At 32.5% G+C, this 24,550-nt stretch overlaps 3 protein-coding genes across 4 annotated transcripts; all 3 read left to right on the top strand.

The window, feature by feature from the left end:
- The first annotated feature begins 5,048 nt into the window (after positions 1-5,048).
- Positions 5,049-5,360, top strand: LOC133286802 (uncharacterized). The gene has a single exon (XM_061484254.1). The coding sequence runs from the start codon at positions 5,049-5,051 to the stop codon at positions 5,358-5,360; it is 312 nt and encodes a 103-aa protein (XP_061340238.1).
- Positions 5,361-12,566: 7,206 nt separating this feature from the next.
- On the top strand, positions 12,567-16,659 carry LOC133286828 (GDSL esterase/lipase At5g03610). Of its 2 annotated transcripts, none has more exons than XM_061484317.1 (4): positions 12,567-12,633; positions 12,810-13,001; positions 14,091-14,362; positions 16,130-16,659. In XM_061484317.1, the coding sequence occupies exons 1-4, from the start codon at positions 12,567-12,569 to the stop codon at positions 16,646-16,648; spliced, it is 1,050 nt and encodes a 349-aa protein (XP_061340301.1). In that variant the 3' UTR covers positions 16,649-16,659. The 2 variants fall into 2 exon arrangements, with proteins under 2 accessions (XP_061340301.1, XP_061340300.1); XM_061484316.1 differs by having other exon boundaries at positions 12,792-13,001.
- Positions 16,660-19,368: 2,709 nt separating this feature from the next.
- On the top strand, positions 19,369-20,097 carry LOC133286801 (uncharacterized). Its single transcript, XM_061484253.1, has one exon. The coding sequence runs from the start codon at positions 19,369-19,371 to the stop codon at positions 20,095-20,097; it is 729 nt and encodes a 242-aa protein (XP_061340237.1).
- The last annotated feature ends 4,453 nt before the right edge of the window (positions 20,098-24,550 follow it).

Here is a 24,550-nt window from a genome sequence, read left to right as displayed (position 1 = left end):
CATGCTAGATACTCGAGAATCTGAGGAATTGGATATCTTTGTTTTTGTTCAGGAAAGTAACGTAGTACTAAAATATGAAAATAGAACGAACTCTTTTACCAATTCATATAAAAGATGGATGTGAATCTATAATTTCTCAAGTCTGTCCATTTCAAAACTCGAGAATTTTGGGTAATGTTCATTTATTTGTCATAAATATGAGATATTAAATTTCATAATTCTTATATTTGACTATTTTATACCAGGTAGGAGATTCAAAATCCTTGCTATTTTTTTGGTAGACAAGAGGGCTCGCTCACACAAGCAGAAACCAGGAAAAGAAAAACACACTTACACCCCTAATCTGCAGAAATCAACCGGGGTCTCCCTACCCCAGCGAAATTCTTGCTCCTTTTATCTGCCTCCATTTTATTTCTTTACTCCTTTTTCTTGTAAATTCCACGTCATTTAACACCCCACGCGGCCACGCCTTCCTCTGACCACTTTTCCAACCACCACCTGAAGTTATATTTTTCCCTTCGTCATTTTCTTCTTTTAACACTCTTTCTTTTCCTCCCTCACCGTAACCCACCTTACCCAATAGCATTACATTACATGCAAAGTTTTACCTTTCTTTGTTTCCTCTCAAATCAGCCAAGGACCACTCACACACACTATTACATGCAAAAGCTCTCTCTCTTATTTCATTTTTTATTCTTAGCTGTGAGAAACCCACATTGGACCACCATCACCAACTTCGTCTCCTCACTTCTTCATCTACGTAGCCTTAAAAGTTGAACCACCCAATCGAGATTTCCTCTCCTTTTCCACCCTAGGTTTTTCCATTCCTTTAAGTATTAACTTCATTGAACTTTTAACTAAGTCCTGAAGATATTAGCAACCAAGGTTAGAGAGAAATTGTGAAAGCTTAAGCCACAACTGGTGTGAGTAGGAAGATTACTTTCTCCTTGGTTCTGCTTCATTCTCAGATTTTACTAAGAGAAGGTGAGGGAGGCGATGTGGAACTGGATAAGGAACCAAAAATCTTGAGGGAAACATCACCATTAGTTAAGTTATATGGGGTTCTTCTTTTTCTTTTAATACTTTAAAAATCGATTCTGGGAAGGGTTGCATACTTGCATGTATACTTTCCTGAGGTATCTGGGTTTTAAAAAGAACTATTCACTTATTGGTAGTTTTCTACATTAGGAATAATGATGGTGCTTGCATGCATATAGGTTCTTTAATTTCCTTGGATTAAAATACAATAAATCTGTTTTCCTACTGTTTCTGTTTTTTCTGAAACACTTGGGTGTTGTTTATATAAAACATATATGACAGGGACGATAAATTTAAGTGGTCCTACTTTGGTTTATGTTTTGGGTCGAAGTTGTTCTGTCTGATTCCGGATAATATCCGGGCCAGATATCTAAATATATGTCAGGCATATATTCAGATATGTAATGTCAGATATCCGAATACTTTACCCTGAATATCTGGATATATTTGCTTGCGGAAAACCAAAATTACCTCTTTCCAATTATATAATTATGAAATGAATCCAGACATGCATTGATGACTTTTCGGAACAAGAAATTGCTGCATATTACATATATTACTCATGTATGACTTAAAGATTCTTATGATGAGAACATGTATGCATTATATCTTGTTAAATGATTAATCATCTGTGCCATATTCCATGAGATAGAGGAAATGATAGTTGACAGTGTGGGGGACGCTATAGGTCAACTAGCTATACACATAGCTAGTGTAAGGTGGGAAGAGAGTTCTAAAGTCACAGAATATCCGTTTGTGTATCATGTTACTTCAATTGTAATGCTGTTAATTTTAGTTGGATGTTAGTACAACACTCTATTCCTGTATGCAAATTGGTATCATGTGACTTCTCCCATTATATGATTGGCAAGTCTGAGGGTTAGAACCTCCTCTAGCTTATTGAGATAATTCCCACCCTTCATGGGATGTTGTGGCAGATTCGAAGTCTCAAGGTGCAGGCTCCCAACCGGAGTGATATGTTTATGCTTTGATCTCTGTCTTTAAGTTAAATGTCACTTTTCTAGGCAGTTTGAAATCTCAAGTGACTCCTTGTTGTATAGGAACCCATGTGAGACTATTTCTAAACTAATGTATTACTTTTGAAGAGCTTGATGTATGCCATTTTCTTCCCTTGTGTATTCTACTTCTTACCCAAGTTTCCGTAAATTAACCTATACTTTAACCATAACGGCGTAACCTTTATTGTGTGTAATTTACAAATTGCAATCTTAAGCTTATTCTTATTATGTGTAACATTCTATGTTAGTATTTATTTAATGGATCCTTACTTAAGGAAACAATTTTGAGAGTTACTAATTTGCAACTATATTTTCAAATAATTAAATTTAAACTATCCAATGCCTCAAGAAACCAACCACCCACAATTTAGCGAAGGAAAAATTCTAGTAATTTTTTTTTTTTTTTTTTTACATTTTATGTATTATTGAGTGAAATCTTTTTTATCTCCATTAAATAACTTGAACTCAGTTTCTATTAGTAGGATCAGCACAAGATTTTACTTAATCATAAAAGAATGATAAAAAGAGAGTATTAAATAATACGCTACTAACAATTCTTACTTAACAAACATTAACATAATTAGGAAATTTAGAGTGCAATATTCAAAATGAACAGAGACTAAAAGATAACAAAATATACGAAAAGGTAACCCTTAATTATCAAGTGATAAGGTTATAAAGACGAAATGAACTGTAACGTCAATTTCAAAACGCCCTTCCGCATAAGAAAACCATTATATGTGTGTTTAGGTTATTTTTTACAAACTTAATTTTGAATAATTTTAATTTTATAAAATTAATTAAAAGTAAGTTTGAAGCGAAGTAATTTATCATATATGTTTAGATGTTTTTATTTGAAAAAAATATTTTAACAGAAATAATATTATTTGGACAATTTTGACTAAAATCACTTCTAGATAATTAATTACCAAATTAGGATTAAAATAAATATTTCTTTATCCAAATTTCTTTTCTATTTGATTTCATTATTTTTAAGTATACATTAACAAATGAAATAAATAGATACAGGAACTTAGCATCTTTTTGTTATGTTATTAAATTAAAACAAATGCATGGTATTTTAACTTTTGAAGAATGCACAGTCCTATTTAAAATTATAATTTAAGTGAGAGTAAATATTCTTTTTGGTACTCAGCAAATTTTACGATGTCCGTTTTAGTCCCTTGCAAATAAAAAGGCCATCGTGGTCCCTAAGAAATTCAAAATGGACCCATTTAGTTGAAATCGTAATCCCTCGTAAATTCAAAAAAGATCTATATTAGTCCCTAAAAGGACTAAAATAGGTCCATTTTGAATTTCTTGAGTACCACGATGGGCCTTTTTATTTGCTAGGGACTAAAGCGGGCATTGTAAAATTTTTGCTGAGGACCAAAAAGAGTATTTACTCTTTAAATGAAGTGGAAATAAAAAATATTAAATTAGCATGATTACTGTCTAATTATAATTATATAACAAGCTATATACGGCAACTGATGGCAAAGAAAATGGACCGTCACTCTCTGCCGTAGAGTGAAAGCAAAAAAACACAAAAAAAAGGTGTACACTGAGTACTTATTGAGATGCTTTTATTTTGGGTTTGGTGTTTATTATATTATAGGAGATAAATTTATTTTCTACATATATATAAAAGTGTGTGGGCTATGTGAAAAGAAAGTATGAGTCACACATACTTTTATCTCCTACAGACCTACACACATAAAAGTGTTTGAGACTCATATTTTTTTTTATTTTTTTTTTCATATGAGTTCCATATAGTTTTATACGTGTATTTGTAGATAAATTTATCTAATATGAATATTAAACCCTTTATTTTTACTATAGATCACAGTACATATATAAACGCAGATAAAAAAAATGCTTCGGGGACAAAATCAAGTTTGAGAGATGAGCTTGACCCCTAAACCAAAAAAGTGTTAAAATGAGCAAACTCCAATTTGAGGGAACTAAAGCAGGTTTGCCTACCCAAAGATGTAACGTAGCTACTAAGTTTGTGTCTTGCAAATCATTCGAAGCTTTCTACTTGAAATAGTTGTTTTTTTTATAAATCACGTGTATTATTTATGGAATACAATTCTGTTCGAGTTGGGAATATACATATCATGATGAGACTAGCTCTTTTAAAGGGAATTTTTTGCATTCAGAAGAAGTTGAACCCATGACTTTACTTAAACGGAATCTAGCATATACCATTTGAATCAATCCTTTTAATTACTTGAAGTAATTGTAGTGTGTCATCCACAAGATGTTCTGTAGTAGTTTTTACTCATTGCTTTTAGGACTGTTACTGTTTCTCAAGTCAATTTATGCACAATTATGGTTGTGAATTGTTGGTGACATTTTCTTGAATGATTTTTGTATTAAGTTTGAACAAGTGGTTGATTGTAATTTGTAGGCATCTACACCCTTATCAGCCATTTCAAAGCCCTGCTAGATCAAGAGACAAGACTGTTTATAATATTCCAAATTTTGGTAGATCAAAGAGGCACCTCATCCATTTTGCTCTCTCCATGTATCATGAATGAGTGTTGAGTTGACTTTCAAAGGAACAGAGGTAGATAAAGTGCAGGTTGAAACTTAAAAAACACTCACTATAAATAACAAGGAAAATCTTGACCCCAAAAGAAGCTAAGTCAAACCAAATATCAACCCCATTTAATAAAACAGTTAAACCAACTCTTGACTCTTCCCCATTTTTTAGTTCAACAATTGGCAGTTACCTACTTCACTGAAGGAACCATCTCGAGTCTCAACACCCGCACAGAACTATACCCACTCCAACAACCAGCGAGAGAAACCTCCTCTCTTATTCAATCCGTATATATATATATATATGACTCTTATTCAATCCAAGGATGTGCTATGATTAGGATATTCATTTTTAATATTTATCTAAAGCTAAACCTTCAAGAAGCTATAGTAGCAGCAAACAAGGAAGTTGAGGTTGAAAAAATTGTTATAAACAAGTTAGGCATGGCTTGTGGGTGTTCTTCAACAGCAATGGCAGAGAGAATATCTTGGTACTGTGCTCTGCTTGTGGCACTGATGCTTGTCTTGAGCAGCTGTGAGTCAAGCACAAGTAAGTTCACGGTTCAGCAGATGCCGCAGAGGAATACCAAAAAGGCGTGTGATGATATATACATGGTTCGTGAGGGAGAGACACTGCAAACAATCATTGAAAAATGTGGGGATCCATATATTGTTGAAGGGAATCCACATATACAGGACCCGGACGATGTTTTCCCTGGCCTGCTTATCAAGATTAACCCTTTCACGAATCTATAGAAGTCTCAATTTTTTTTATGGTCTTGTTAAAAGAGATTATAAGAGCAAGTTGTTCTTTTTTACAGAAAGAATAGCCTATCATCTGTGTTCCATTCACGGTAAGAAATTATATTTATGGGAATTTACTTTTAGTAAATTAAATTATTCCAAAAAATTTAGTAAATTAAATTATATTTATGGGAATTTACTTTTACATAAAATATTCCAAATTTTTTAGTAAATTATTTAGATTAGGGGATGGTATAGCCGTATAGGGATGAGGATGACCGCTCATATCTCATTAATATTCCATTTAATCAAGTGATAAGTATTTTATATCATAGTTGCATAACTAACGTTTGAAATCAGAAATCTCTTATCTTTGTTAAAGGGTTATTTGTAAATTTCTTTTAGGTACTCGTTGATCCTAATAACCTAATTGACATGGGAGTGGATTCTCTCGTGTTAAGAAAGACATAATATGGTCGTATGGATAATCATAACCATACAAAGATGAATCCATAATAATAAAAGAGAAGAGAGAGAAAATATTAAAATAAATAATTATTAAATTATAACTATTAATTTACCTCTGAATGGTTATCATATCATATATTTTCTTAAACACGAAAGAACTCATTTCGAGTGAACTACATCAATCATTCCCGTCGTATGTTTTTTTAATCAGAACTGGTAGCATTATAGGATCAATGTTATTAAAACCGGCTTGGTCATTGACCCGGTCGAGGTACTGAGTCACTGGATCACTGGTTCAACCAGTGAGTCATTGGTTCAATCGCATGACCCGATAATTATATATAATTTTATAATTTATATTAAAAAATTATAAACATACTCAAATATCTAAAAAAATGATTAAAATTTCAAATATTTTAATATAAAAAATAATAAATCACATATTATTATCCAATAAAAGATCAAACAAAAATATAATGTTCGTGATACGGGACTTTAGGTTCAGAAAATAACATCCATAATTATAAATCAAATCAAATTTTTTTGCATAGTGCATAATTGAGATAACATTAGTATTGTAAATACATAACTTATGTAAGTTAATAAGCAAAAAAATATTCAATTATGTTCATTATGATTATTTTTTTTGAAAAAAAATTGGAATTTTTTTTTGTGACCGGGCCGGGTCACCGGTTAACCGACTGGGTCACCGGTTTTCATAAAAACCAACTGGGTCGGACCGGGTTACACCGGTTCTGATGCATGACCGGTCCGTTGCTTCAACTAGATCAGTTATATGACCAGTTTACCAATTCTCGGATCGACCCAGCCGGGTCGATCCGGATTTAATAACACTATGACACATATTAGGGGAATCCTATATTTTTATTAAAAAGGGATACTAACACTTTGACACAGCTCATGCCCATTTGTTAAGTTGTTAACAAAGATGGGCTCAACTAACATGTTACCGTTTAGCATTTTTGTTGGGCCATGACAAAAATATAGAATTTCAAAATTTTCATTTTCGCTACTCGAACCTTTGATCCAAAATAAAATAAAATAAAATAACTTTAACCCTTTCGCCAGCGCACAAAAAGACTAGGGTAAACCATTTTAGAATCTGGTTCTTAATAAAAATACAAGATTTGTACTATGCCTTTCATACGGAATTGCCTCTGTCAAACTGTTTTCTTGTTTTATTATGGTTGCTAGTACCTTTTGACAGTGAGATATTGGGCACGGGTTCTGCGATGCAGGGAGGGAGAGTGATGTTTACCTCGTAGCCCCTCCACCAAAAAATAAAAGGAAAGAAAAAGACATGTGATTATTGTTTTTTAATGGGGAGTAATGGGATCTTTAGCCACGAACAAGCCACGCAAGTTGGTCAATTTATATATGGATTTTATTAATCTCATTTTAGATAAGATAAGTATCTTATGTTGTAGAGAGGAACTAGGTGGGTCCCACCATTACAAGAAAAAAGAAAAAAAAAAAAGTGAGGGGCGGAAATCAAAGTGAGAGAAAATGAGATAAGTTACCTCATGTAAAAGGAGACTAATAATTCTCTTTATATATATATATATATTTTATAAATCACGTATATTCTTTACGAAATATAATTTTTTTTTTTTTTTTATAACAACGAAATATAATTTTATTCGAATAGAGAATATTAGCATTATGATGGGAGAATAATTTTCTAATTTTTTTTTTTTTGCATTCACAATAATTTGAACCGATCATAGTTTAGTTTAAGGATTCAACGTTTCTCTATACGTAAAAGTTTGTCAATCTGTTATCAAAAAAAAAAAAAAAAAAAAAAAGTTTGTCAATCTCATGTGAGATCATATAAGAAGAAAAGAAAAAGAAAAAAATTGGATCTCACATCACCAAAAGCTAGCTCAAAGGGTGGGAGTGCTCAATACCTTATAAACTCCACATTAGTTGCACATACAACCAATGTGGGACTATATATCTCAACAATAAAATTATCTCATACACAATAAACACTCAATTTAATGATACTAATTAACGTTATAAACGTTGATTCGATCCAAACTAGTGCGTTACTGATTAATAAAAAATATTATATATTAATTCCTGCACTTGAAAATACTCATGCATTCCCCTCGTCAACCTTATTCTCTTGATAACAAGAATTAGGATCTTTTTATATTTTTTCACTTCATAACAAAAATTTGGATCCTTTTATATCTTTCTCTCATCTTTTCTTAGATACAAAAATAAATTTGATGGACTGTACATAAATAATCTTAAGTCTTATTATTAATATTTTTTTCTATATTTTCCCTCACAACGTAAAAATTCTAAATTTAGATAATAAATGATATAGGATTCCCTGACATGTCATTTCTTCGTGATTTTTCGCATAAATTGATTATTTTCACTTTTCTTCTTAAATTTTATCTTAGCTAATAAAATAACATGCATGATATTAAAATTTGATTTATTTTCTATGTTCTCTTAATGAATTAATTTAGTAATAAAAAATGTTAAGACTATATAATATTACTCTTTAATTACTTTATATTATATTTTGGAGGAGCGGGATTCTTTTATGTGCTAGTTAATATTACTATATCATGTGAGAGGATCCTAATCATTTATGAACAAATTAATAGTGATAAAAAATGAAAAAAATATTAATTAAAAAAGCAAGTGATAAAATCAACACCATTAATTTACCTATAAATAAATAAGATTCTCTCACGTTACATAATCATGTTAACTAATAATCTCATTGGAGGAGCATGTATCACTACAGGTATTCGTATTCCCAAATGATACGAAATGAAAGAGTGATTTATTTAAAAAATAAAAAAAAAAAAAAAAAATGAAAGAGTGATTAATTAGATAGGCAAGTAATTAATTAAGTTATTCCTCGTAAGTTGTAAAATCAGTTAGATAAATAGTTATAATAATTAGTAATTCACTTTATGCGCAGTTAATAATTTCAGCCCAAAATTCCAAAACAAATTCAACCATGAATGGATTTGAATCCAAATCCATGAACCAGCAGCCATTCTAAAAATTTATTTCTAGTTTAGAACTCTGATATGTATTTTCACAGTCCACAAGACGAAAGAGTAACCAAAATGCTACTTTTATGTTCTTATTTACCCAACTGCCGCATGAATAATGTTATTTTTCAATATATCACGCGTGCAAGTTAGCTACAGTGGCTAATGAACTTGGTTTGGTGATATGACACGTTTCTGGTAGACAATAAATTCGCTACTGAAAGTAGCGAAGTAGGTTGTAATAAATGCCACCCCTGTCCACCACCTGCCATGCCACGTGGCAGATATAGAGAAGTTCGCTGCAATAGATAGCAAACTACGTATAACTGCTAGTAAAAAAGTAAGCAACATGTCTAATGTGCAACAAGTTTGTTGGGGTAGGTAGCGAACTTGGTACAACGACTACCCATCCCCAATGTATATAAACCCTCTTCCCTCACCCCACCAAACTTATCTCACTCTTACTCTCTATCTCTCTATACATTATCAATGTTAGTAATTTCAATATTGTTAATTTTACAGTTTTTTAATATTAATTGTTTGATATTACTTATTTATAGATAGAAACCTTAGGTTATAAGATTAATTTGATTATTGTTATTAATTTTAGTATTTTATATTTATATACTTATTTATGCATTATCTAATAATATTAATTGTTTGTTATTATTTATTTATAGGTAGAAAACTTAGGATAGAATAATTTTATATTAATGTTGTTAAAGTTAGTATTTAATAATTTTTTAATTATGCATTATTTAATAATATTAATTGTTTGATATTATTTATTTATAGGTAGAAAACTTAGGTTAGAAGAATTTTATATTAATGTTGTTAAAGTTAGTATTTAATAAGATTTTAATTATGCATTATTTAATATTATTTATTTATAGGTAGAAAACTTAGGTTAGAAGAATTTTATATTAATTGTGCCTTATTATTTAGTGGGGGTGATGGTGGTGGGGGTGACACATGCCTACCTTCCGGATTTACTAGCGGTTCCCTGTTAAAATGTTGAGTGCTTGTTATCAAAAATAAAAAATAAATGTTGAGTGCTTGTCTCTCCACCAGTGTTTAGTTCCACATACATTTCGATGAAGGAGACTCTCCATGCTGTCGAAATGCGTCTACTACTAACGTTATATCTTCATCCTCGACAACCTCCACAGCAACCCATTGCACCGGGTTAACGGAGGTGCAACTGGAAATCAATCGAGAGAGAGATTGACCATGTTATAATCTCAACTTCTTGTATATTATTTTCTTTAGGTCATTATATTTGCAATGGGGGCTCATGTGGAACATCTTCATATCTCCTTTAAACACTTGACCTCGTATAGTGGCTAAGATACAAGCACTCATCGGTCAGGATTGAGAGGTAACGCTTTCTCATATTCCAAGAGAAACTAATTCTTGTGCAGATTGGTTAGCCAAGTCTGCTCTTCGTAAAGATACTGGATTCTGGAGTCATAGAGTTATGTCGTTTCACCTTGCTCAGTTATTTGATCACGATCTTCAGGGAATCTCCTCTTGTAGGGATATAGACCCTGAATAGTTATTTTTTGTTTCTGGTTGTTTGTTTGGGGCTTCGCCCCTTAATGTTATCAAAAAAAATAAAAATAAAATATCTCCTTCTATTGTAATATAAAATGGTGATTAAATCGTTGTTACTCTCATTCATTATGTCGTCAAATATGAAATATAAAATGCAAGAAACAAGAATATACCAAGGTTCTTTGGAAAAAAAGTACCAGATTTACAAATTGAAGGTGGGAGAGCAAGGGATATAAGTAGCACTGAATTAACTATATGTAATAGCGAACTATCATTGTTCCCCACAAGACACTATCGTCCTTTTTCAACTCCTAGACATGAGAAGTTATTCTATGTATCAGTCCCATAGAATTTACAAATGCTCCATCTCACATGTAAAGGGCAAAAAAAGGAAAACAAAAGAAAAAGCAGGGATAAAATAGTCAAAAAAAAGTTTTGATTGTGAGTGGGACTAGAAAAAAATAACATGGGCCGGAATGTATAAAATTTTCCCCCTAGACATCTAGTAATTAAACTTTTTTCAACATAACACGAAGTTGCACATATCCAAAAAATTAAAGACATCAAAGGCTGTAAACTCGGAACGTTTAACAGCAAATGCATAGGCCATTTTAACGTTATTTAATCCAATTTATGATATGTAGGCGTAAGACCTGGCTGACCCAATAAATTTAATTGGATTGATTTTTTGTTCTAAAGTTTAAATTCGATATATTCAAGTTAGATTTAATTTACATTTTGAATTGATTGGGCCAGGCCTAACGCCACATTATGACCGTAAACAAAATTTACATGTAATATATTCGGATACTGAGAAGTGATGAAGAACTTTTTTTTTACATGGTGATCTTAATTACTTTTTTTTGAGACGAGTCGATTTTGAGTATCTTCAAATCTTTGAGTTAAAGTTCTAAAAAGTATTTGGTGTAAATCAAATTCATATTTTTTTCCACCTATTCAATTTATATTGTCAAATGAGCTATTATTAGTGGGGAAGGTTATATTTATAAATTTTTTGTTTATAAACTATACTAAGTATGACCGGCCATACTTCAATCAAGAATTTATGATCGGACATACTTTGTGTAATTTGTAAAAAAAAAATTTATAAACGAATCATTCCCTATCATTAGTTATAAAACTTTTGTATATCTTGAAAGCAATAAAGTGCAGCATTGATTGACCTTAAATTTGAAATTCTGATTTCTTATATTAGCTCCCCGCAACAATTTTGACTTCATTTTATTTCTTTTAATTTTTTTATTTTTTATTTGGTTATTTTTCAGGTTACGGATCATCACCGTTGTATTTGGCCACTAACGGAACGAAGCAACCTTCCAAATGATTTTGGTTTAAACAGAGGTTAGCACATGTGGACAAAAGATTTTTAATTTTGTCAAGTAATCACAATGAGTAAGGCGTTGAAACTAAACCGACCCACCCGCACTTTCACCGCAAAATGCCCAACGATAAAAAATCAATCCCCCCAATATTAACTTTTTTTTTTTGAATTATTAGGCGAAAGCTGAAGCCAACTTTTTAAAATAAAAAAATAATTTTAAGTTATTTATCAAGAGTACACAAATTTTTTTAACTAATAATTAAAAAATATAGTATTAACATTTTTCGTACGTCAATTCTATCGTATGAGATGATTTTTAATCATTGGGCTTTGTCGTGAAAGTGCGGGTGGGTCGGTCTAATTTTCGACAAAGATAAGTGTTGTCACTATTAATATGCTAGCATCCCACAGTCGCCGAGTGGAGGCCATTTTTCTTGGGTCTCATCTCATTTATATGAAAATGGATCCTCTCACGTGAAAAAGTAGTTATGTGATCATGTTATTTGATTACAATCACTTATTGATGATGAGATAAGAGAGAGAAAAATATATAATATTTAAATGGATGGTAGTGATCAAATAATATGACCACTCTTTCACATAAAAAAATCCATTTCTCATTTCTATAAAACTAAAATGCATATCCACGTGTTCACTTAGCTTCCTTCACTTACGATCTAGCTAGCAAGTAGCAAGTGCCAAGTAGTAAGTAGCACCCTTTTCCTCTCTCCACCTCGATCTTCTCTCGCCATTCCTTTTCCTTTAATAAGCTTCATTTGAAAACACTCCCACTTTGCTCCACACCTGCTCATGATGGACTCGCACAAGCAGCAACTCTTTTCCCTCCTCTCTCTTTTCCTAATTCTACATCTCTCAGGTAAAATTATAAACAAAACATTCCCACCTCTACCTCAAAAAAGACTTATGTTTTTGTTCCTCTTTTTCTTATGGGATGGGATCATTCTTAACTGATTGATGAAATATTCAAAATTTACCTTATGGGTCTTATTATTATTGTTATTATTACTTTTATAGGACAAAGGTTGCTGCAAGCAGAGGCTCGCCTTCAACTTCGCCACCTTAATGATCAGCCAACGAAATTGTTTGTTTTCGGAGACTCCTATGCTGACACAGGCAACATTAGGAAAGGTTTATCTAATTCCTGGAAAGATCCTTATGGCATCACCTTTCCCGGCAAGCCGGCCGGTCGATTCTCCGACGGCAGAGTCCTCACCGACTACATCGGTAGGTGCAATGCAAGTGCTTGCTTTTTATGTTTTGCTATTTTAATCTTTAGCTTTCTTTCTCAACAAAAAGCTTTGCTTTTGTACCTGCATGCTTTGGCTTATTGGATATAAAATTATTATATATTAAACTGCTTTACCGGTACACTAAACTATTCTTTTTAATTTTTATTTTTTTTGGGGTACTTTACTAAACTCTTCTTTATAGAAGTTGTAAGTGGTGGGGTTCATTTCTCTGCTATGGCTTGCCACTTTTCCTTTTTCTTGTGCTGAATTGTCTATCTATTTTGACGTTGTGCTGTTCTCTACTTTGGCAAATGCTGCATTATTGTGTTTATGGCACCTTTTTTCCCCAATTCTTTTTTACTCAGTTTTGGTTTGCATATCACGTTTGATCTGCATTTTATCTCTTTTTTCGTCACATGGAATTATTAGTAGCATGTTCTTTCACTTCTTTGCTTTCTCGCGTGACACCAAGCTTTCGACGCAGACACTGTTGTCTTTATCATTTATTTTGGTAATCATTACTTTAAACATGCAGCGCTCCTCTCCATTGATTGTGTTTTTCCCATTACCATTTCCTCTTAGGTCTCTTGACGTCCTTTCACCTATGCTGCCACTATGTTAATTTATTGAACTTTATGGTAGGTTTTAATTGGACCAATAATTGTGCCAAAAGGGAGTAATGCGTAGATAATTGATTTATTAATGCCATTAAAATTTAATTAATATCGTGTATTCTGCAGATTTCTCCAATCAAATTATTAAATTATCAAATCATCTTTATCTTTGGAATATCCTTATTTTTCTTATCCCGAGATACGAGCCTTTATTACCAGTGGTTCTGATCTAGACCTCTGCAGCCTTTCAGTAAAAGTAAAAGCATTGTCTTACTTTATCAGTAATGTATAAATTGACTTAAAGAAAGAAAGAAAGTTAAAAAATTTATTATATGTTGTCACTTTTATCATATCTATTTTAAGTCTTTTTCCCCCCTTTAATCATAATTGCTTATGGGTCATTATAATAGCTTTCGTATATCAATTTTTGTACCTGATTAATAAAACTACCGTTTATGTGTGTGATGCAGCTAAGTATTTGGGAGTGAAATCGCCAGTCCCCTACAGATTGAGGAAACTGATGCCGCAACATCTGAAATATGGGATGAATTTTGCTGTTGGTGGTACTGGTGTCTTTGACACCTCAGCTCTAGGCCCAAACATGACAACCCAGATTGATTTGTTGCATCAGGTCATCAACGACAAAGTGTACACTGCTTCAGATCTTAGCAACTCAGTGGCGCTCATTTCTGTGGCTGGAAATGACTACAGTCATTACTTGGCCACAAATGGCTCTGCCCAGGTAAATTATTTTGAATTTTCACTATACAGATTTCTATGAACTATGAAGTGCTTTACACATGATTTCTTCTAAAATATTTTAGTTATAATTATAAGTGGTACAAATTTGTTAAGTTAGTTTATTACAAAAAAAAAAAAAAAAAAATTTGTTAAGTTATACTTGACACATTAAATGATCCCATTTACGCAAGAACTTGACAGTTTAATCTGGATGACGATCGTTTGTAGGAATATAATTAGTAGATATAATTAAGAGTTCGCTTTTTTACAGTAGATAAGTTATCTGCAGTAAGTCAATACGATGTCGTTTTGGGACAGAAATCATGATGTTTTTATAAATTTAATTTATTTCAGGGTTATAATAGTCTTTATATTTATAATTTTTTAAAATTTCAATACCAAAGCGACGTCGTTTTGGAAATAAATACAGATAACTTATCTATAATTAACTGCAGAAACATTTTTCCCTATAATTAAAGGAAAAAAACCTTTATGTATCACTATCTATTTTTGCCTATCACTATCCAACATCATTAGATCAAAATCTTAATAGAATAGAGAAATGATAAAGGTAGTTGAGATTATGATATAATAATATTAGAGAATAAAATGCAAAGATAAGCATAAAAAAAGGTAAGTAGAATAATCTATCTTATATATATATATATGAGGCAGGATCCTTTGACACCAGTGTCAAATTTGAAATTTAACACCTCATCTGAGAGCCATTAGATCAAAAAAGATCATCGACTCTGATTTGTAAGCATGTGACACCATTGATCTTTTTTGATCTAACGGCTATCAGATGAAGTGTCAAATTTTAAATTTGACACCGGTGTCAAAGGATCCTGCCTCTATATATATATATATATATATATATATATATATATATATATATATGGAAAAAATATTTCTGCAGTTAATGCAGATAAGTTATCTGCATTTATTCCCAAAACGATGTCGTTTTGATATTGAAATCTTAAAAAATTATAAATATAAAGACTATTATAACCCTGAAATAAATTAAAATTACAAAAACACCATATTTTTGTCCCAAAACGACGTCGTATTGGGCTTACTGCAGATAACTTATCTACAGTAACTGCGAAAAAAAGCGATATAAAATTATGTCTTTTAAAATAATAAATATATTTTTTATAATTAAATACTATTTAATTTTTTAATTTTTTAAAATTATCAATCCATCAGAAAAAAGCTTTGATTCTTTAGAAATTAACAAATAAAAAAAAAAGATCATAAATTTTTTAATTGAATTCAGTATATATATGTTTTGAATACGAATTCAGTATATTTTAAAATTGTAACAGAAGATCCAATGTGCCTCGTGTTTTCTTTACAATTATCATTTATAGGCTTAATTTCCGGCCCAGTATCAAATTTAGGCGGGTTAGGTAGACACTTGTCCACTATTTGGAAGTAAATGGACAAATTAGTGATTGCCAAATTGTTAACAATAGCCCAAAGGCATAAACTATAATATATTTAATAAAGGCCATAATAATTCAATAGATACATTGGACTCCAATGAAATTGTCTATGGGCTCGTCATGGTTATGGGCGATTCACTTACGCAATGGGTCATGTCATGATCATCAACTAACATATAAATAAATAATTTAGCAATTTATTTTTTAATAAATCAGAATTAGATTTTGATTATTTTCTCCCCGTTAAATGGTACCACCAATACTGAAGAATTTTGATGAATGATACCCATAATAATGATGTTGGATGGATATGTATGTAGGGATTACCGTCTTTCGTGGCCTCGGTGGTTAATCAGACAACAACCAATCTGATTCGCGCCAAAGGGTTGGGAGTGAAGAAAATTGTTGTGGGTGGTTTACCACCCCTTGGATGCCTTCCTGAGATAACAACGACATCCTCATTTCAGCATTGCAACACAACCTTTAACGCCCTCGTGCTTCTCCATAACAACCTCTTAAACCAAGCTGTGACCAGATTGAACCAAGAAACCAAGGATCATTCGGCCTTCGTAATTCTTAACCTTTACGACAGCTTCATGTCAGTGCTGAACCACCCATCCACACATAACATTCAGAACCAGTTTAAGCCATGCTGCGTTGGGGTAAGCAGTGAGTATTTTTGTGGGAGTGTAGACGGGAACAATGTGAAGAAATATCAGGTCTGTGATGAGCCCAAATCCGCTTTCTTTTGGGATCTGGTTCACCCCACCCAAGCAGGATGGCACGCCGTGTATAACAAGTTGCGAGCCATGAATGCTCTTCAACAGGTTCATTACTAGCTCGGTGGAAGTGCTTGAAGCTTTTGGCTTGTTCTTTTTTGATTGTGTTAAATAATACACGCCCTTTTTTTTTGTTAAATTGTTCATCCAACAACGTTTCGTTTGTAATTATTCCAACTGCTTTTGGGAATCTGAGTGCCATTTGCTAATAGAATGTTATTTTTTTTTATTAAAGCTATAACATATTCGTTGCAAACAAATTTTGCTTAAGTAGATTATTTTCAGCACCAATATGTGTGTTGGGCAATGTCGCGACCTGGTTTTACTTATACAAATGCTAATCATTAAAAAGATAATTTGGCCCGACATATTTACATTTACATAATAGTTAAATCTACTATTAAAATCAAATTATAACATAACGTGTGTGAGCGCTTTCAATTTCTTTAATCATAAACTACCTCATTACTTTTTTTTATATGTTTATTAATGTTCGGTCCTAGATAACCGTATTGCTATACCGTATGGTACGCGCTCAGAGACATCTTAGAGATAGATATCTTGATTGACTTATAGCCAATATTTCAATCAATTCGCACAAGCAATAACTTATAGCTAAAACGTGAGTGTGTGCACAGTGTCAAAGTGTGTACCTCGGGTTTTTAGCCTCATATTTATAAGGATTACCTTCATAGGCCTCGCAGTTGATATGAAATCTGCCTTGATTTGGGATAGAGATCTTATCCCTTGATCTTCTCTAGATTATATAGTTGTGATATCTCATCAATCTTACTAGTAATAGGGTTGTTAAGATATGGATCGAGTCCATAACAATTAACATAGTCCACAACTAATAACATCCTTCGTTTATATTTCTTCCCATTAATTACCCTTAAATTCTACTTTTTTCATGCCAGTTAAAGTGCTCTATTATAATTTTCAAAATAAAAAGTGCTCTATTATAAAACTATTTTTAGTTTACAAAAATTTATTATATTAGCAATCACTCTTAGATCAATATTTATGACTTTCTTAATTTTTAAAATTAAAAATAATTCTATCACATATCTTTCAAATATTTCCCATAATTTGCACATATTAGTAACAATTTTCAATGAAATCTGGATGAAACCCAATATAATATACATGCCGGGTCTCATCGTTGTTTATAGGAGGAGATTCGAAGTCGAGAGGTGCCTAGGCCCTAGTGATGTCAAACCCCAAGCCGTCGGTGTCTTTTAAAATTAACATATTTTTCCTATAAAATAAATAAATAACTATTTCAAAATTTACTCTAAAATAAAGTATTTTTTGAATCCTAAACAAATGTTATGGTACATATTTTAATCTTTTAGGAAAAAAAATCAATTTGTAATCTCTCTAAAATTCAAAATAGACTCATATTAAGGGCCCGTTTGAATGAGCTTTTAAAAAATGACATTTTATGCATTACTTTTTTTAAAAGATAAAGTTATTTTACGTTTGAATGTATGATCTTAAAATCACTTTTATATTAAAAAGTTATTTGAATGTTAAAATAAAAAAGTACTTTTATATATATAATTACAATAAATGAGATAAAATAGCACGATCGTGGGATAAGAAGAGATAAAATAAGTATGATAGAATGAAGTTAAAATTATATTTTAAAAATCTACTATCTTATTTCCAAAAAAAAAATTAAATTTTCTTTTAATTTCTGCTTTTTTTAAAAACAACCATCAACTGAGAAAAAAAACAGCATTTTAACTTTTATTTTAAATTTTTTTTTTTTAAAAGTTGTTATGCAAACATCTAAAAATTCCCAAAATGAATTCTTATTTTTAAGAATAAAAGCTCATTCAAACGGGCATTAAGACTTTAATAGACTAACGGGAGTATTCATGGCATGAGACGTAACTTAATTAGCCGTTTTGTGTGAGTGTAGGTCTTTTAAGGCTTTATTTGTGATGTTAATTTTGATGATTTAACCAATTCTCTATCAAATCATTTTTTTCCCTTTCCTACTAATTAAGTATGATATATTAGATTTTTTTTTTTTTTTAAATAAAGAGGGACTAAGCCCCAAGTATGATATATTAGATTGGGAGACAAGAGAATCAGAGAATTTTTGGAAAGCAGCAATTTTCTTGTCCTCGTTCCATTCAGCTAATTCTCCTTTTATAAGAGTGATTTGAAATATAATAAGTGTTATAAATACCGATTCTAATTTATATCAAACAGGATTAATTGTCATCAATCTAATTATTTTTATTAATGCTAATTAGAATGCAAAAAAGGTAAAAATAAAATAATGCTAATTGATATTAATAAATAAATATAATTTTTATTTATTTATACACTAGCTAGGTGAATCTCACACTTAACCCAACCTATATACACCACTACCACTCGCTAATTGTTGTTTGGTAACGCTGATAAGCCTTTTCAGCTTCTCTAGCTCCTACTGCCAAGCTCCTCCTCTCACTAGTGCTAACCTTACCTTCCTTCTCAGATTTCAAATTACCCCAACCACGAGAGAATGACCAGTGATTTAGGGGAAGATTTAGAGTCAGAGATATTGGTGAGACTGCCGGTGAAGTCTTTGATGCGATTCAAATGCGTTCAACAATCATGGAATGCACTCTTTAAAACTCACCTATTCGTGACGAGGCACATGAAAAATCACATGCGTGTATCGGATGAGCGGTTCATGATCTTTCGATTATATACATGAAAGATTTCACATATCACTTCTTCGCTATGACTCCTCGCAGCCACCTCAACACGTCGAATGCTCAATGCCCGACAAGTCCTTGCACACGGGTAAGTCATACGGTTTTTGCAATGGTGTTTTCTGTCTCTATGGATACTACGGATACAGTGGACGTGGACGATTCATTCTGTGGAATCCCGCCACCAGGGAGGTCAAGTTTATTCCCCTCCCTCCTCACAATCCTTTTGAACTCGAAGAATCCGGACTCTTGCACGGGTTCGGTGTTGATCTCAACACCAATGACTTCAAGTTGGTCAAGTCCAACATCGATTTGGACAATCAGCTTCATCCTGTTTCATCTGCGCAGGTCTATAATCTCAGCACCAATTCCTGGACCCTTATTCATGATGTTACTCTCCCTCCTATCAAACAGGTATGCTTAGGCCACGAGACACACAATGCTCTTTCTAATGGGATTTATCATTGGTTGATTGGATATGATGATGGTGGTTTTGCTTATATCCTTTGCTTTGACTTCCGCACCAACAAATTTAGTAAACTCAGGGGGCCAATCGCAGCAATTAATGATGGTTTGTTTATGAGGGATTACGTTGCTGAGATTGACGGTTCCATTGCCTATGTTGCACTCTATGATAATCCAAAGCTGTTGACAATTTGGGTTATGAATCAACACGGCTGGGCTAAAAAACACACCATTTGGCGACCTGATCCCAGAGATTCTTATCTTTTGCATTTTGAAGGATGGTTCTCAATTCATCGGAGGAAAGCCCAGAAAACCGCTGACACTATATAACTTTGATGCTCAGCCGGTGCACCAATTTCAAATTGAAGAAGGTGATTCTTACCAAATTCATAAGTATGTGGAAAGTATGGTTCCCCTTGCAGCCCAAGCCCGCTCTAGGAGGGAGACCGAGCTGCCTATGCATCTCAAGGATCGTAAGTTCGGCTGAATATCATTGAAGGCCCAAGTTCATTAGTTAGAGAATATTAGGATTATAATTATCAATTAGTTACAATATTTTAGGATTTAATTTAAGGATTATATTTTCTTATGCAACAGGAGATAAGATATTTTATGTTGCACTTGCAAATTTATGTGGGTCCCACTATACAGGAAAAGAGAAGGAAAAAAATTTGAAGTGGCTCCCATATCTTTTTGAGTGTGTAGAGGAGACTTGTTATCTCCAATCACATGATGCTAATATATTTCTCTTTGATTTATCTTTGAGCTTGTTTATCTTATTTTATCCTTTTATTCCATTTGAATTGTTTCAATCTTCCCTTGGTTTATTTAAAGTAATGAAATAAGAGAAATGTTATACTTGCAACTTTTTTTTTTGCTTACAACCTCTTACAACTTAATGTTAACCATTGATTTCCTCAAATCTAATTGTTATAATTTATTAGAATTTAATAATAATAATTCAATAAACTATGACCGTTAGATTGATGAAAATCAACGGTTAAGATTGGGTTGTAAGAGATTGTAAGTGAAAAAGTATAACCTCCTTTATGGAATAATACAAAAGTTGCAGAAAAATTATGCCACAATTTCTCTCTTATGCTCTTTATATCCTCCTTCCTCTCTTTCTGTAGTTTCTTATTTTAATCACTTTTTTTATTTACATTAGAAGTTTTTGTCTCTAATACCATGGAGCTCGTCATAACACACAGATAGTAGGGGTGTTCATAAACCGATCCAAACCGATTTAAACCGCAAAAATCGAACCGAAAAATCGAAAATCGAAATAACCGAAAACCGAAAAACCAAAAAGTGAAAAAAATCGAAAAAAATTACTGGATTGGATCGGTTTTCGGTTTTGATGTTGAAAACCGATCCAATCCAAACCGATCCAAACTTTTTTTTACCAAATTATACATATTACCTATCCCAAATAATAGCCGGCCCAAAGTTTTAAACCCACCCGTGCGTTAGCCCATCAGTTTTAAACCCACCCAAAGTTCTAAACCTAATCCATCCAAACTCACTCTTGTCGTCCTCTTAGTCTCTCACTCTTCTCAGTCACTCACGCTCTGGCACCAGTAGCATATCTCTTTCTTCTCAAAAATCAACGTTTGTCTCTTCCGTTAAACAGCCAAATAAACATATAACAAAGGTACTATAACACTTGATTTTATTTGCATCAAGGGCATGATAAAGGTATAGCAAAGCAGATTTCTAAATTTCTTCCCGTTATTCGTGTGATGAAGCAATAATATTTTCCTTCATTTTTCGTTGGTTTCAAACCATCGCCTTTTATTTTGTGTGGCTGTGACGTAACGTTTTTAAGATCTCTCGCGTTTTCTGCAGTTCTTCTGCTTCTAATCCATGTGAACCAATTCTGATAACCGTTTCACATAATCTTTGATTTTGTGTGGTTGTGACATAATCTTTGAGCCTTTAACTGATGTACAAGACATGTGAACCAATTCTGATAACCGTTTGAATTTTGAAATGTTTTGAAACATCGTCACTTTTTTAAAAGTAATTCTTTTAAGTTTTTGTTTTTTTGGCTTTTCAAAAAACCGAAAACCGATCCAATCCAAACCGAAAAAAATTGGATCGGATTTGAAAAAAAATTCAAACCGATCGGATGATGTAATGACCAAACCGAAGGAATTGGATCAGATGGTTTTTTGCTTCAAAACCGATCCAATCCAGACCGCGAACACCCGTAACAGATAGAGTGTGTGCATCTATTTCATTCATTACAGAAGGAATATGTATCAGTACCATTATATCAAATATTAGCACCTCTAACATGATGCATCTACTTTTCGTTAGCCGATAACTTAAGAACTTTATAGTTAAGCATACTCTTGACTTGGAGTAATTCCGGGATAAGTGACATCTTGGGAAGTTTATCAGAATGTGTTTAAGTGAGGACAAAACACACTGAAAAATCCTGTGTTGGTTTATGGGAACAGTCATTGATCCTACGAGTGGCCGGACGTTACACATCATTTGTTGTGGGTTAAACAGGTGAACTCGATGGATTTAAGTCTTATATTTTCAGCTCTAAACATTAATAGAATAATGTTTTACTAAATTTATATTTATTTATCAATTCAAATGTTATTTTTTTTATAGGACATTTAATATAATTTTATGTTAATTTTATTTTTAATAATAAATTTTTAAATTTTGTTGGTCTTCTTGCATTCTATCAAGGAAAACACATTCGTTCCTAAGATTATGACTTTGTGGTCTCTTATTTGTTCAATTAAGGAAAACCAATTTGTTCCCAAGAATGATGATCAATTGCGTCGGCGCACACATCAAGTAATAAATGGGAGTTTTTAAATCCCAGATTATCGTTTCGACAGGAAAAGTATTATTAATTGATATTTTAAACTACGTTTAAGAATAAAATAATGGGTTAACAGTATTGAACTGGTCAGTCGTTCCCCAGTATAACAGTGGCATCCCTCTATGACAAAAGATGTAGAGCAACTTAAAAACAATTCCTCGCGTCATTATATATTTAAGTTCTTCCAAATTCAAGGAAGAACGACAAGTCATAAGAAACGATAATGGTTGTGGTGTGGTGTGATTTCGAAATAAAATATGCAGAACATAAAATGAGCAGTCGAAAGCAGTAATAACAAGATTAACACAATGGAATGATAAGCGGAATGACGATTTAAAGAAAAGGAATGGATACACTAATCCACTGTTAAACCAACTATAGTCTAAGCTCAAGACCTCATCCAAAGGATTTGTTCAGGTCTCCTTAGTGCCAACTCTGATTACTCAGCTCATAGGCTACATGGTATATGAAGTCATATATTCCTATGGCGAATTCATTTTAAATGCTTACTCTGCACAGAGCCTTAGTGAACGAGGGGTCCCTTATTCCTAAGGCAACCAGTGAAAGTGTTTCCACACTCTTCACCTTCCTCTCATTGATCAACTATCTGAACTGTTGTCCTTATGGAAGTTCCTTTCTGAGTCATGTTCAAGTTCCATTGATACAAGATATTATTTCACTTAAACAACAGAAACCCCATTGAACTAAATGCAAGAGATTCAACTAGAGATTTAACAGTTTCTCAGCTTCTCCGATCCTAAAAAAGAAATTAGCTCATGTTCAAAGACATGGCTAAAAATACAAACATAATCTTAACAACTTGATATTCCATAGACCCAAGATTCAAGCTGTAGAAACGAGAAATGATAGAAGAGAAGTCTACAAACTCAAAACCTTAAAACATAGTAGCTAAATACAATGATAAAAGAGAATATGGATAAGATGGTGGTTTGCTTGTGAGGAGTCTCAAGGAGAGAATAGAACAGAGAAGGGTGTTTCTCCTAAGTTACACTAACATGCAAAAGCTTCTTGTGCCTTCGTCTGATCTTCTATTTATAGGCTGGGAAAGACAGTGGAAATCTTATGATTATTACGAGTCATTCCCTACACCATTGGATCGAAGATGTCTCTTTCTTTCTTCAATCTGACAATTGACTTTAAATTTAAGAGGATAAGATTGGAGTTGAGCTGTCTTTTTCCTTTGCTTTCCCAAGGACGATTATCTACACTCGGGCGCGTCCTACATCTTTGTCTGCATTACTGTATGTCACGTTGTCCTTCTCTGTTTTTGCTGCGCGCGTCTGTTCTTTTTGGTGCGCCTTGCAATCGTACTCTGCAGAAAAGTAAACAGCAGGTGTGAGTGGAATCAAAATGTAAAAATAAGGACATCTCACCACTCTTTTGTCTTTTTCTATTCTCACATTTCCACGTTGGCAATCGTTTCGCAACGAAACTACCCTTTATTGTATTTGTACAAATATTTATAAATAAACCTATTAAAAAGGGCAGAATGACTTTCGTTCCGCTCAGAAAAGCGAAGCAGATTGACACAAAATTTTGTCCTATAAATCTTTTTTTGTTAATTTCTGAATATAATATATAATATTTAAATATATAATTAGTTATCATCAATTTAATTATAACTACATCAATACATTATGAGTCAATACTTTTACGTACGAATTGAATAACCAGGCAGATTTTAAAATTCATGGCCCCAAGAGAATTTTCTTTCTAATCATGAGAAATGTTAATCAATACCATTAAAAAGACTATTGTTATTTGTTAATTATGATTCTACGAGATGCAATGAATTATCTACTATTCAATAAATGATGTAATGCATGACTCGGTATCCTTCCTTCAGACCCTTCATTCCTTCAAGGCTATGTTACCCACTTGAAATAGGATTGAAGTAGGAGACACTAAACATGG

The sequence above is a fragment of the Gastrolobium bilobum genome, unplaced genomic scaffold (assembly GCF_033153095.1).
Source record: "Gastrolobium bilobum isolate Gb01-03AN ecotype WA unplaced genomic scaffold, APGP_CSIRO_Gbil_v1 utg8265, whole genome shotgun sequence".
NCBI classification, from domain to species: Eukaryota; Viridiplantae; Streptophyta; class Magnoliopsida; order Fabales; family Fabaceae; genus Gastrolobium; species Gastrolobium bilobum.
Note: the sequence above shows the minus strand (reverse complement) of the source record. Positions and strands in the feature narration are given on the sequence as shown.